Source organism: Brachionichthys hirsutus, unplaced genomic scaffold (assembly GCF_040956055.1).
Source record: "Brachionichthys hirsutus isolate HB-005 unplaced genomic scaffold, CSIRO-AGI_Bhir_v1 contig_202, whole genome shotgun sequence".
Taxonomy (NCBI): Eukaryota; Metazoa; Chordata; class Actinopteri; order Lophiiformes; family Brachionichthyidae; genus Brachionichthys; species Brachionichthys hirsutus.
Genome location: NW_027180319.1, coordinates 407,583 through 423,375, shown reverse-complemented (window position 1 = coordinate 423,375; position 15,793 = coordinate 407,583). Strand labels below are relative to the sequence as shown.

Here is a 15,793-nt window from a genome sequence, read left to right as displayed (position 1 = left end):
AGGAGGTGTAACAGAGATCAGAGGGTGAATCTGATGTGAGAGGCTGCGAGGTGATTCTGACAGACGCTGTAGAACTGCAGTATTATCTCCTGGTGTGACTCATCCATTGGAAAACTAATCCGTGTGTGTGTGTGTGTACTATTTTATTTTTGTACTTTGTTACATTAATGAAAAGTAATTGACTGATTCGGTGTGAAAATATGTAAACGCAGGTTGTCACAGGTGCCTGTTCGTATTAACACAACTGTGCATTGTGTGCGTGTATGTGTGTATATTTGAATGTGTGTGTTTTCAGACTTGCCAGAGATCAGTGTGAGCCACAGCAGTGTGTTGGTGATGGAGGGAGACAATGTGACAGTGAGCTGCAATGGATCCGGATTACCACTACCTGAAGTGGACTGGACTGTCAGCGGCCTCCACTCCATAAACACACACTTGGTTAGAAAAAAGCACGCTGAAGTTACCAAAGTCTCCGAATTATTCATGAAATATGTGTCTTTCTTTGTATACATTTGGTGATATTAAATACAATAAATATTTATTAGTTGTGTATGACGGCGTGCCGTCTTCGTTGATATAAAGGCAACATGATTAGAGGATTAAAGATCAATTTCTCGGTTGTGATCATGTCTGTTCTCAAATGAGTATGCCTGATGGAAAAGCTCACGTCATGCATGTGGAGACTAGATTTTATGCGTGCTCATTCATTGTTCTAGTCATTACTGCGCTGTGTTGTGCATTTTCCCATGTTTCTCACTTTTTAGTAAAAAAAAATTGTTTCAACCCAAACTGCATAAACACCATTTACTTATGAATGCAAGTACATTACATGCATTTTAAAGTATGTGACCTGAGACAACACTTGGGATTTAAACATTTTATTGTGTGGTTTGTCAGTATTGAAGTAACAAACGTTCTAAAATGATCACGTAAACCAATCATGATATCAACTTCAAATTAATAACTCGGAATCACCATAAAGACTGTAAATTGGAATGGATAGATGCATATTTGGGATTTAGAATGTGCTGCTCATCTTTCCCATATGGAATACAAGTCCTTGGCCTGGGATTAGTAGCTCTGTGCAGGATAGGTTACAATGGTGATTTACCTCTGCTCAAATTAAGCTACTTTTGTGAGACTGAGAGGCCTGGGCTGAACCCACTGTGAGCCAGCTAACCAACTAATCTGGCCCCCTGAGACAAACCCAAGGGATGGCAGAGCAGCAGGAACGGTGGAGATAAACAGCAAGAGGCAGAGAATGTTCATTCATTCGTTCATTTTCCGAACAGCTTTGTCCGGTCATACTGGAGCGTATCCCAGCAGTCAACAAGCGAGAGGCGAGGTACACCCTGGACAATATGCCAGTTCATTGCAGGGCCACACAGAGACAGACAATCATGCACACACTCACTCACACCTATGGATAATTTCGTGTAAGGAAGCCAGAGAACCTACACAAACACGGGCAAAACATGCAAATTCCTCACAGAAAGGCCGCAAGTCGGATTCGAACCTTCGACCTTCTTGCTCTGAGGCTTACAATTGCACCACCGTGCCACCCGTTGGAAGAGAACAGCAGTTTCTAAAATTACTATGTGGATATGTTTGCCATCAACTGCATGTCCTTAATGCGCACAGCGATTTTAAAGATTAAATGGACATGAGCCCCAGGCTTGATTTTATCAGAGGAGACCGATATTGTAACTCATCAGGATGAAGAAAAAGTTTAGTAACCACAACTGGCTAAAAGAAGACAACTGGGAAGCGTAAAATGATGTGAACGACTTGGACCAATAACTTTACATTTTAGCTGCAGTTCTTCCCCAAACAGTAGAAAACATTAATTCTTGTGGGCAGTCTGTTGTACTCCTCTCTTTTTTTTATTTATTTAATTAGTCAATAATGCACCTCAAATTTAATTAACTAATTGAATATTTATGCAAAAATAATATGACTATATACATAATAAAATTTCACATGAATTAATAACCCTCTTCCCACTATCTGTGTGCTTCACTCTCTTTCCCTAGTCAAATGTTTACTGGCCCAATATACACTCCATCAACCTGACTCTTGTCAACATCAGCCGAGATGACAACAACTTCCAGCTTACCTGCATTGCAGAAAATGTGGTGGGGATGACCAACTCATCTATCCAGCTCAACGTACAATGTGAGTTGAATCCTTTTTTTTCCTTTTATTATTTTTTTAGGCCTTTATTGATCCCAGCTTGCTACGAACGAGAGGCGGGGTAACACCCTTGATGAGACACCAGCTCATCACAGGGTCACACTAAAGACAAACAACCATGTCATACTCACACCTACGGGCAATTTGGTGTGACCAAGTCACCTTAGGTGCATGTTTTTGGAGGTGGGAGGAAGCCAGACAGACACGGGCCGAAGGGAATCAAACCTGGAACCTTCTTGCTCTGAGCCAACAGTAACCACCCTCAAATGAAACATGCAGCTATATTTATTATACTGCAGTGAGCACTCTGAACTAAAATACAATAGCAGTATTTACAGCATCCTGTGATCATTTCTCACTGAATTATCTTCTCTCACAACACACAGATCACAAACTCTGAGAAACGATTTGATCACATCCATTTCAAGCTTGTCTCAGTTGGGAATGAACAAAATCAAATACATTCAAATCAAACTGTGGTCTTGTTCATCACAATGCTGTCCTCTTACAGCTGACAGCCTTGTCCTTGGAGTGAGTGTTTCTATCCATCTATCCATCATCTAATTTACCCCTCACAAATGATATATTCCTGTAATACCCAGAACATGAAAAACAGCACCCAGTACCTCAGCTCTTAAATAAGTTTACCCTGTGGATTGGCCCTGCCTAGAAATAGGACAGACTATATATTCAAAGCCAATATTTATCAAAGGTGACATTTTCTCTTTGTGCAATACAACAGCAAGCTTTCTACAATCTATTGTGGCTGTTTGCAATACATCACACTACAGGACAGGGGAGATTTGTCACCAATTCAAACACTACCTACTGGAACAGAGTTTCTCAGGACCTTAGTAGAATGACGGATTGACTCTGTAACATCTCGTCTTTAGAGCTGCCACCACATGGACTGTGCATTTCTATGCATTTTTCTTTCTGTTGACACTCTCTGTTGGTGCTGCAAATTAACTTATTAATTTTTCACCACATGCTCTGAAGGTAATTACATTTCCTCCCCTCTGCAGCCTATTGTCTCTGGAAATGTCATGAAATTGCTTCAACTGCTGCTCTGATTAGGGAGTAATCTGACTGACAGTGAAATTACCAGCCATCAAGTGACATTCTCTGCATCCAAAAATTAGCTTCCTATTATAGCTGAAGTGTGATTTCCCACAATGCAAGTTCTGCAGTGCTATCGCCCTACTGCTATCAGCATTGTCAGTTACATACATATATTTTTTTAATGGTCCTGTAGCTACAATGTAGCTCTACATGTGGAGCAATACATAGACTCATATCACAAGCAATTAATGAGGGAATTAGGTCATTGTATCCCTCCAGACACCATTTTATATCTCTTTCCTGCTTGCGACAGGTTAAAATCCTAATCACAATATGGTCCAACCCAAATGGGATTGCGTGTCAATATCCACCCCGTATGACTATTGCCAGCTACAATGTGCAATCTGTAGTCTTGCAGGAACATGACATTTGAAAAGTAACAGGAGATAACTTTGCACAACTATCCTTGTGTTCAGTGTCTCGGCGTTCAAAGGTATGCATTTATCATGCTTGGCATCGACATGAGTGCCACAAGGACAATATGCTGTATCGAACTACATGATGATTTTTATTGTATTGACCAAACTGGGTTAACAGCCACATTGAAAGAAAATGTAATATCTCCTAACTGTACACCAACAAGAGAACCAAGTTTCTCTCTCTCTCTCTCTCTCACTCTCTGTCATTGGGCTTCACAACTACCACCCTCACTTCATGCTTCTTCCTCCCTCCCGCTTTCTTTCTATTCTCTTTTATGTACTGTAAATCACAGCTTTGCACACTCCCCCGTACCAACACATGCACATGCCTCAGCCTTTAGAGCAGTTGAATGACTCTATTGTCACTATTGTCTAGCAGGAACAAAATCACCATAGTCATTTATGAAATGACAGCTTTCAAACACGAATAAGTCTTAACAATGGTTTGAAATGAATCAACCATGGTTCATCACTGCATGTTATAAAGAGAATGGCAGTAGAAAACCAGTAGAACGCACACCTCCATCAAGACCTAACACTTTTCTTTAATTAATCCAATTGTGATCCACAATTAAATCAAAATCTAAGGTCACTGAATTTGTGAAAATCCGTTATTTAAATCTGGTGAATTCAAATTGTTAGTTGCTTCTGTGCCAAATTGCAGATCCATGTTTCATAGATACTATACTGACCCCAAAAATATGGCTCAAATGTGAAAAATTAGCATGAAAAAAGGGACAATTCTGAATTCAGCACTACATTTTCAGGATCCAAACTCACACTGAATTCAATAGAAATATGTTCTACAGGTTTTTTTCCACAAATCGTCTGACCAACCAAAACCTCATATATACATCTACTGTATTTCCAAGTATGTTTTTTTATATTACAATGAGTGACTCATTGCAAACACAAATCTATGGATGCATTTTTAATGAAATTCCTGTGTTGGTATAAAGGTGATGAAACTGCCTCTTCTTGGTGGATCCAGAGGTGTGTTGTTGCATGTCCGTGAAAAATAAGATATGTGCCAGTTTATGCAGAGGAGATTCCAGCAATTGGAGTACCTCTGTTTTCTTTTTTGAGCTTGTACAATGTGCAACAATTTAACACAGCCAAGGTAAAAGTAGAGTACAATCCTCATATGATGACATATAGTGTTTTGTGATAAAAAGCAGAGATCTGTTTTCCTCATGTCCCCTGTGTTGTAATATGTAGCACACTGTAGGAAACGGGCTGCCGCCATAAGACAAAAACCTGCCAAAATGTTGTGTTCCTCAGAATAAATCAGAATAGCTTTGTGTCTGCCGTTGAATTTTTTTAGGCGATTCAAACGTTTATCTCAGATTTTCACCTGCCAAATCTTTGTGGAACTTTCTCAACATTTAAAGGTCTTGATAATACTGTATATCCAAACACAACTCAGACAAACTGACAGAGGTTTCAAGAGAGAACAACTCAACTTGAGTGACCTAAAAAACATTTATTATGCTCTCTCTTGAGCATTTGTGTGCCTGAAAGGTTTTCTGTTTGGTAAACGACATGTTTATTTCGTAATTCCTTACAGTTCCTCCTGTTATCCTGAGACTGGTTGAGCCTGAGCAACGCCATGACACTTGTATTGAGTTCACGGTTCGCGGATACCCTCACCCAAAGCTACGATGGTTCCACAAGCAGAAAGAAATTCTCCAGAATGAGTACATTAGAACTGAGATGGACTTCTATCAGGATTACTTGGAGGGCTGTCTCACCTTCCAGAACCCAACGCACATCAACAATGGCAACTACACACTGGAGGCCAGCAATCCTCTGGGGACAGTCGTAAAGACAGTGTATGGTCACTTCCTCATGGCTCCGGACATTGATGATGATGGTGAGTGGGTCGTTTCTGTCTAATCGCTCTTCTCTCTGTACTTGTGATTGATGAGCAATAGAGCAGCTTGCATCACAATCATGGGTAAAATGGAATTCTGGAAATGTTATTAACTCATTTTTACTGGCTGAATATAAAACTTATTTTTCCGTATACAAATAAAGAATGAAATCACAGGAGACTAGTAGAAATACTCCCTGAATTCTTCAAGTGGTAGCATGGCCCACGTTTTTGCAATGAGCATCATGAGTGCTTGAATAAGTGATAACTTCTATAGTAAAATACCTGTTGTATTAAACACAGGTTCTGATCTGCTGCAGCCGGATGTACTACTGGGAGCTCTTAAATGTATGTAAATCCCCCTTCACAGTGTAGAGTCTGTCAATCTGATACTTGCTGGCTGGATTGCAGCCAGGGTTCATCCACAGTTCAGCCAGGTAGATTGTTTGCGGGAAGCTCATCCTAAATTCACAGGGATGGGAAATGTACCCACAAAGAATGGCAAATTTCTCCCCATGGTCAATATTCCAAGGTCAATTTATTGAAATAGCGTGACTTTCTCCGTCTTCTCTTTTGCAGACATGGTGGAAATTGGTGAGTGTTTCTATTTATGCTTAACCCTGCTATTTTTTTTTTAGTTTTGTTTTTACTTGTTTGGTATCGTTATGTTCACACACATATTTATTGATAGGGTACTATCATTATTAGCATTAAGGTGTTAACCATGGAGAAATTTGCTCAATCTTTTGTAGTTCATTAGGAGCTGTCAGAATTGCTGCTCGGTTATCTGGCCAGTGAAAAATTGGAAAGTTGCCAAAAATGGCAAATGATGGTAAGATTTTGCTCAGGGACATCTCTGGTGGGTGAGAGTTGGGGAGGCATTTTTTTTAAGGATGTTGCGATCATAATCACAGGAAAAATATTTATCAGCTTTTACGGGGGGGTCGTCGACTTACGACCTCTTCGACCTCTTCAAATTTACGCCCGCACTCAACTGATCTTTTTGTCTATTTACGAGGTGTTTTTAAGATGTACCGGGAAGCAGAGCGAGCAAATCAAGTGTACAGCAGTGGTCTCAACCACGATGTCTACCAAGAGGAAATTGCCTCTTTATACTCCTCATTTACAGTATTGTGATGCAGCATAATATATTTACGGTAATTTAACATGGCGAAACTTCCGAACAAGTCGGCATGCGACAAAGACCTCTGAACCAATTGTGGTCCTAAGCCGACGACCCCCTGTATTTACATTTGAACAAAAGGTTGTATGTCCAAAATTATTCATAGCCTTTTCAATAATCAATAGAAAATCCTCGGTCGACTATTACAGAAATCAAACGCTTCCAATAATTCCTGACCATCTTTTTGCATGTCTCTGGTTTTTTTGTCCATTCGTCTTTGGCGATGAGCTCCAACTCTTTTAGGTTGAAGGGTCTTCTTACCATCAACCTGATCTTCAGCTCCCTTCTCAGATCCTCGATTCAAGTCAGGACTGGCTGGGATATTGCAGTACACTAATGTTTTTGTCTGCTCACCATTTCTCCATCATTTCTGCAATGTGTTTTGGGTCGTTGTCGTGCTGAAACCTACTCTGGTGCCTGAGGCCAAGTTTCTCTGCTGACTGCCTGATGTTGTGTTGATAATCTTGATATATTGCTCTTTTTTCACGATGTTGTTGATGCAACCGCAAAGCTTTAGGTTCCCACCACCATGTTTGTTCTCAGATCATTGTGACCAAGTCTTCTTTTTTTGTCCAGATGAGACCCACGTTCTCAGGCAGACAAGATTTAGCTTGTTTGATCCGTACCAGAGTTCGGATTACCTTTCACAACTGCCCAAGCGAAGCGGACTATCCGAGAAATCGAACTCTGGTCCGTTTAAAGCGGACCAAACAGCTCTGGTGTGAAAGCGGCCATAAACAGTGACAGTTTGCAAAGGCTGTGCTGAAAAATGTCTTCTCCTCCGCAGTGATATTTCAGATGATGAGCAATATCCTCTTTTACTGTCACCCATTTCCATAGTATATGAGGTGCCCTGCACAAAGTGTGCTTCTGTTAGTTTGTAAGCTGCCACTTGAGCAGATGGGCTTTCATGGCTTGGTCGAGTGTTTGCTAAGTGCTGCTCTCCTTAGTTACTGTTGCAACACCTGTTGATAATGGCAGCAGATTATGCTTGAAACAATGTATGTGATGTTGCAGAGAAAGGCGCAAGGCAGCAGCTTTCTCTTTATAGCACAGAACTCTTCATTTCTCGTCTGAAATGTGAGGAAAAACTTCCCCGCATCTACAACTGGTATGCTCCGTGGGCTTGGAAGTAATGCTGGATTATACGGAGGGCAGAAAGATACCTAAAGCCATGTTTCCACTACTTGACTCAACTAAACTTTGGTATGAGATATTTTTCCAGAGGTTGATTTCCGTTAGAGCATAGAACCACCTCAGTGGAGATGAGGAACATTTGCACCTCCTAAATATAATATAATTAAATTGCTTTTTGGGTGTTTAAAGTGGTGGGGATGGGATTGGGCTGTGAGGGGATAGTTGGGGGGATAGTGCAGTTTACCAACGATATGAGACAGGGATGATTCTCTCAGCTCAGTGTGTCATGCCGCATTTCATTACCGAGTCAGCTTTTTGTTTATGCTGCTTTCTGTCAGGTCATTTCAGGTTTCAGTTCCTCTATTCAATGAAAATAGTTTATTTGTAATATACATGTTAATATTAACTCTGAGTGCACAACCCTACTATTATTTAACCAGAATCCAGCTACCAATGCTTTCAGCTGGTGATTTATGCACGTTTGTGAAGCAGAGTGGATCACATACATCATGTACCCAAAGCACTGGAACAATGCTTTGGTTTGCTCACCCGCTCCTCTGTAAGTCTGTCTTCTGTGATGTGTTTTGATCCCAGGCCGCTATGACAGACTCACAGGTGATGACAAAGTAGGATGATCTCTGACCTTCACCGGAGTCTTCTATCTCCATCATCTTCCATATGAGGTCATTTATTCTAATCAGCCATGGATTAAAAAGCTGCAGCACGGCCTGGGATAGAGACGGATTGTTGACGAGGTTGTGGCGAGCCAGAGTTTTGGGTTGCCACACATACACTCACACAGTTTCTGGAAGTGAGGCGGAAGAGATGCTTGGGCGATGAGGGTGTGACATATTACAGCAGCTGTGTGTGGAGGGGGGGGGGGGGATTTCAGGTTTAAATGGAAGACTGACTGATCATTTAATTGTTAAATGGTAAATGGACTGCACTTATACGGCGCTTTTCCACCGTTTCGCGGTGCTCAAAGCGCTTTACATGAGGCCTCACATTCGCCCATTCACACACACATTCACACTCCAGTGGGCGACTGCTGCCACGCAACATGCTGCCAACCCCACTGGGATTCAGTGGGGTTCAGTGTCTAGCCCAAGGACACTTCGACATCCCAGTCAGAGCTGGGATTTGAACCACCGACTCTCTGATCACTGGGCGACCCTCTCTACCAGCTGAGCCACAGCCGGAGAGAGAAGGGCAGAGGTAGGAGAGGAGAGGGGATGAGGGCTGGGATGGAGAGATGGAGACATGGTAGTTCTGACACAGTCACACACAGTACTGTGTGTCTGAGCCAGTGGCAGCATGTCTACCATGTGGCCATTAATTTGACCACAATTACTCTCTGATGTCCTGCCTGGAGGCCTCTGACTGGCGTTTCCCTGACACCAGCTCATTTCGTTTCATGGCGTCTCCGTCCTTCTTTCCTTATATTCCCCAGATTTGTGATGTTTGCCAAAATTCATGTTTTTGCTGGCATGTACATTTCATTTTATTGGATTACAGGAAATGTTAACACATTAGTATCACTGCTACAGAATTTACATGACTTCAGCAAGGAGTTTCGAGAATTTGTCCTGCATGTTTAAATATTGAGATGTTCAATTTCAGTTGTTATGGTGAAGTTCACGTTTACCTCATTTAACATTGACACTTTAGGCTGGATGAGCTGTTTCTCCTTTGTGCTTGTTTAATTGTGTATAATGCTAAAGCAGCTTGTTTGTTATTTCAGTCTGTGTCTCTCTTTTGAATGCACGAGAGAAAGCATGCATCTTTGCGATTATTAAAATTTCACAAAGTCTTCTCTGTTGAGTCTGTTGAAAATGTCAGAAATGTAACACTTTATAATCAACCTTGTCCTTGTGACAGGTGACAGCATTTGTGTGTTCAAAGCATTGAAGATTTCTAAGTGAAAGTGTTTTATCGACTTTTTAAAATAAAATGCATTGTTCATCAACATCATAACTATTCATGCCTGTTTTGGGTTTTTATCTTGCAGTTCCTACAACACCGTCGGACAGTGAGGCAGGCCGACCAGATGAGGACACATTTGGGGTACGTTTTCTCCTTAATGATGTCAATGAAACGCCAACTCAAACATGTTGCCGTTAGACTCTACTCAGAGTTTCTGTGAGTTTCAACAGAAATTGCTTTATATTTGTCAAAGGACCCTCGCAGGGGTTTTTATTATGTGTAGACATGTAATATATATATATCAAACCCAAGTTGCTGTCAATTTTCAAAGTTGTAAATTGAGTTTTGAAGTCCTATTGATATTGAACATAGTAACCCTATCATGCTGTGTGCACAGCTGTTTTGAAATACATACCGGTAATATAGAAATTGGGGAATGATGGTGGTATATTTACTGTAGACAGGGATGACAGTGCTGCCATATTTATTTTTTAAAGACACCTATTTTGACACAAAACCTTAAGTATGCATGTATTTATTGAGATCATAACCGTGGTTGTGCTTTAAGTTAATGAAGTTTGAAAGTTTGAACTTTTCTTATTACGTACCATCTTTGGCAGGGCTTCCTGAGTCATTGTTGATGTAATTTGTGTTTTTCTTAACATTCCATTACAGGAAACATACAGGTGACACAAATGTTGCCAAATATTGCTTAGTTCTCTCAAGCATCCCCACTTAGCCCTTTGAGTTAGCGAGTATGTACAGTACCAGGACCATGAAACCAGCTCAACAAAAAGGAATGCAGTTATTTTGCATGTCAAAATATGCAGTTAAAAAACCCCAAAATGCTTCTAATTCATCATTGACGGAAGTTGTGCTGTGTGCCATTCATTCACACATCAACAGCTTTTTTGGGGCCATGGATTTTCTAAATCTTTGCTCATGTGATTTACTGTTCCAACCCTTTTATTGAATTTGAATATGGACAAAGACAAAACATAGACACTCCAGAGATTATATCAACAGTAGAACAGCAAACAATGCTGCACTGTCCTCTTTTGTTTGGCCTTATTCTGTGATGGTGATTGAAAGGAAACACCAGCAGCTGCTGCCCAGGAATGCATAGTATAGATTTTTGCACAACAGTGTGTAGCAGATCCTTTTGAAAAGGTTGGTGTAAACAGGGCCTAAACTAAGATTGGAAAATGTAAATTTTTTGGGAGGAATGGCTTGGCCAATCCTCCCAAAAACAGCCCGTTGTTCAAATATCAGAATTTGATGTCTTAGTCAGGGTCATTGAACTTTCAGAAGGTAACAAATTCAGTCAAATGAGTGGCTGTTATGGCAACAAACCAGGCTTGTGACTCTAAAATACCTTTAAACATTTTTCCCAAAATGCACTGTAGGTTGAAATCAATAAAAAAGAAAAACTGACATATTTTAATGACATGCTTTCAAACAGACAAAACTGTTGTTAACATTTATTTGCTGTTATCTTTGTGAAAACGGGAGTCACAATCTAAATGTATAAACTCTTATTTTCACAGTTATAAATCTGGAAAGGACATCAAAGTGAACACGGCTTTCTGATCACAGCCTGACTCTGACACTTTCCTCTCAGGTTTCTATTGCTGTGGGCTTGGCGGGCTTCGCTTGCGTCCTCCTTCTCGTCCTTTTTGTTCTCATCAACAAATACGGCCGCCGCTCTAAATTCGGTATGAAAGGTAAGTCTACACAAATAGTCATACAAACAGAAAGTTAGGAGAGTTACCTTGATTTTCCATAAAAAAAATAAAAATAAAAAAAATATATATCTAAAATATTTATCCAGTGAACATTATTTTCTAAACATTTGTTAAATAGAAAATATACATATGCAGCTGCAATAGAACCATGAACCATGTGTTCATGCTTACAGCCTCACTACTTTACTGGGTATCACCAATAAGACACATTTTGTCATGGACAGGTAATGGCTTGCTGTCTGCTGCATGATACATGTCTTACAAGGTCTTACATACATTTTGAGCATATACTGTGTCTGCTATGTTGAGCAATCTCAGAAGGGATTCTAAATTAATTAGTGGGCTTGGCGCTGTCGATCACTCTGAGGAATTCAATAGGATTAATTTGGCTTTTGTGCATGCTGAGCTTTCATGTTGTGTCAGCTCCAGGTTTTGCTTGTTTCTCTGCCATGTGTGAGAAGCAAAATCAGTCGTAGTTCTGATCTGTGGAACAGAAAGCACAACAAGTGGAAAGGAATGGGTGAAGGACAGACTAAGCTGCAATTCTTATTTGTTTTGCTAGCTGGTGAGTGGTATCCACTTGTGTTCCGCACATGCATCACAGAAAAAACAAACAAACAGTTTTTGAGGTGTGCATAACTCTGTTATTAGTCTCCATTGTATAACCCACATTTCTTCTGTGGTCTGACTGTCGCTGTGAGGATTAGAATGTGTCTAAGACTTAAAGAGAGGTGATGTGGTGGTGGACTCTTTCTGGACTGCTCTTATCAAAGGGCTGATTTGTCCACTGTGTGTGTGTGTGTGTGTGCACGTGTTATTGCTGCCTTCACTTATTCTGGAGAATCAGCTGGAGGGCCTGAAGAAGTCATTACCTTTGGATGGAGCCGTAATGGATTTTTGCTGCACTAAATCACTGTGGCTCTTTTGGCTGTTGGAGTTTGATCACCGACCATTTCTGGGCATCCAATAAGAACTCTGTTTTTATTATTTTTTTCCTTTTATGTGGCTTGAGTGTGTCTGTGTGCATATCTCTGTTTTGTGTGTTAAAGATATTTTCAGCTACATCCTGTCCCTGCCTTGCCTTTAAGACTATGAGTGATACACACCAGCTGACTTTATGTGGATATAATTGCACATTTATGAAAGAGACTGTTTTTCTGTGTTTGTGTGTGTGTGTGCACATGAAAGTGTGATGATAATGTCGATAACCTGTTGCTCTGATCGATATCTTGTCAGTGTAGCTTCCAGATAAACTGTCTTGCAGTCTATGCAGTGGTCTCATCTTTCACTTTGTGATTCACTCCAGTGGATTCTGAAGTGGTTTTCATATAATCTTTAGTAGTGGGGAATCAATAGTGTTTCTTTTTCTAAAGAAGATACTCAGCATGTCTGTAATATAAAGTATTATTCTCCCCTGTCTTTGTGCTCAGCTCAATAATTTCACTATTATATCATTGCACCTGAGAGCGATAGTGGTAAGTTTGAAAATCAAAATCCTTTCGAAATTTGGAATAATATTGTACCATTTCTATTTTGTAATTCGAGAGATAATATATTTCAGAATAGCAGTTTTCTTCAGGAGCTATCACCAAAATGTGATTGCTTTGGTTGCTTCCTCCCAGTTTCACTGTAATTAATGAAGCAATTAAAGTGTTTTTGGCAAAAAATATGATTTTGAGTAGCTCTGCAAACAGTTTCAGTTGTGTGCATTGTTTGTTTGTGTGTGTGTGTGTGTGTGTGCATAGGTTCGTGAGTGTTGTGTGCGTCCAGGGTTATCTGAGTGGGACTTTGGATATATTTATATTTGTGTGTATTTCATCTAAAGTGACTCTTTGTTGTACGCTTCATGTTAGGGAAGTAATGATTTATTCCTCAGCGCTCCCACAGCGACGGCATCAACACGGATAAAACTTCCTAACGAGGAAGAATGCTCATGACCTTACTCAAGCATTCTGTGTATTTCTGGAGCTCATCCATGATCAATGTGTGCAACAGCCGAATGTTTTTATATTTGGAGTAGATGATAAAGGAGCTATTTTTGGCTAAATGGGTTAAATGATTTATAGATTGTAGAAGAAAGGTTTTTCCTTAATTTTTGTTGACCATCGTTTTATCTGTGCAAAATTATGTAGCGTTACAGTATTTACTACCACCGACCCTTGAAAGGCTGGTTAGCTAAAGTAAACTCTGCAGTGGAAAAACTTGCCATATCTAAGAATGTTTTTGCAAGACCCACTTTTAGATGCTTAGTTTGTGATTTTAACTTTTTATTCCCCCTGATCGATAAACCAGTAAAACTACAGTATGTGAATGAAAACACTTCCCCAAGCAAATAACTGATTCCTAAATGCTGAGAAGTCAGGATCAGATGAAGGAAAGGTTAGCGGGTCCAGCTGCTCTCTGTCCAGTATCTGCCTGTCTAGCGCTATGGGTCAGAATTCACAGGCCGGTTCCTCTTCCAGCGATCAGTAAAGCATGTACTGAGACACTAACCAATCTAGTCTCATTACAATTTTTGACTTGGTACAGTCAATTTTCTCACTTTTAAACATGCATTTAGACACAGATTACAGAGATACCCACAAACACACTTGGGTACACTGGCACACACACACACCTACAAATACTCACACACATACCATACCCTGCGGTGACGTGCAAGCCTCTCTGATCCAGACGTGTGTGTCAGAGCAGCTTACCCTCCTCTTCGCTACATTACCTGAACCAGGCCCAGGGGTGATCAGCCCACACACACACACACACACACACACACACTCTCTCTCACACACACAGTAGCAGTAGCATTTACTGCATCACTGCTTCTCTTGGCCTCCGGTGATCAGTGAGCTATGATGCAAAGCAGTGAGACAGAAACATAGCCAGACAGACACTCTTGTGTCTTTTCAAATGTCAAACATATAAGATATAAAATCTTATTAATACCCATTCCTAAACTGTTGTTATGGAGACTGAACTCAAAACTTATTTTAGGTACTGACAACGAAAACTGTAGTGGTTAGTTAGTTTACATAGATGTTATTTAGATACTATTTTCTATTTACTAAACTAAAAAGTCAAATCAAAAATACTTAATACTTTAGTAATCCCAAGTGTAAATGTGGTATTCAGCAGTCATTCTATTTAAATTCTTCTCTACATGTCGGACACATATTATACTTTATTAACTGTATGCTTATTTCATACATTAGATATGTAATATTTAATATTTACTTTAATATTGTGCTCCAGTTCAGCCAGCTGCAATACTAAACACACAATGAATCTGACAACATCAATCTTACAGAAATCATTGCATTGGGAACCAGAGGGTCAACGGTTCAAGGTTACTTGGTGAAGACGTAATTTTGTTGTGTGTGTGTGTGTGTCCAATGATGCTAACAATGATAACAATAAAGCTTTCTTTATTCTTAAATTGTAACGGAGGGCAGAACACTGTTGACACTTCAGCTGTGGGCAGACTTTCAAATGTAGAAAACAAAATGTTTGGCTTTGCTCATTCTGTCCAGATTCTTCAAGGACATTCAGACCACTTTTGAACTATGGCATAAAAGTTTGCTCCTGTAACAGGAGACAGTTTTTAGGACGTAAAGTTCATCTTCAGTCATACGTGACCCTCTCATCATTCCATCATGTCATTATTTTGTGTTATTTTACGCTGATGCCATGAACCATGCAGTGCTGTTTTTAAACCCTAAAAGGTTTTGGATGTGCTCTGCAACCTCTCAAATTCAGCCTGAACTTGCATGTCCTTACTTGGTTCTATTTAGAGCTTGTATTGAAAATGAAAATACAATAAAAGTCTATTTACTTATTTATCTTACTTAAAAATTGCATCAGCGCCTTTCCTGAGTTTTTTTTTGACTGCACTTGGATGGATGTCGAATGTGGATTCTTTGGACTTGTTCCTGTGGACATGACTTTCCTGGTGAAAATGGCAGTTCTATTATTTATTTTATTTTATTTTTATTCAGGACATTGGCCTTTCACCATGAGAATGAGCCTGGTAATGGCTAAGTGCTCCCTGTCCTCCCCTGTGTCTTCCTACACAGGTGTTCACATCTGTGCCTCACATTTTAGAGAAACTCCCAGTAGACAACCACGCTTGCAAAATGGCCTTGTTGAGTGCACTTCAAATAGGTGTCCAGTAGACGTTTCCCATTTAAGTATTTCCTATCAA

At 40.1% G+C, this 15,793-nt stretch overlaps 1 protein-coding gene across 1 annotated transcript in view; it reads left to right on the top strand.

Annotated features, from left to right (window-relative positions):
- The window catches only part of LOC137912617 (NT-3 growth factor receptor-like), a 111,163-nt gene that overhangs the window by 52,522 nt on the left and 42,848 nt on the right, over positions 1-15,793 (top strand). Inside the window, exons 6-10 of the mRNA XM_068756755.1 lie at positions 296-438; positions 2,034-2,175; positions 5,302-5,607; positions 9,936-9,991; positions 11,472-11,574. Of these exons, the coding sequence (XP_068612856.1) occupies positions 296-438; positions 2,034-2,175; positions 5,302-5,607; positions 9,936-9,991; positions 11,472-11,574 (750 nt within the window). The remainder of the gene's footprint in view (positions 1-295; positions 439-2,033; positions 2,176-5,301; positions 5,608-9,935; positions 9,992-11,471; positions 11,575-15,793) is intronic.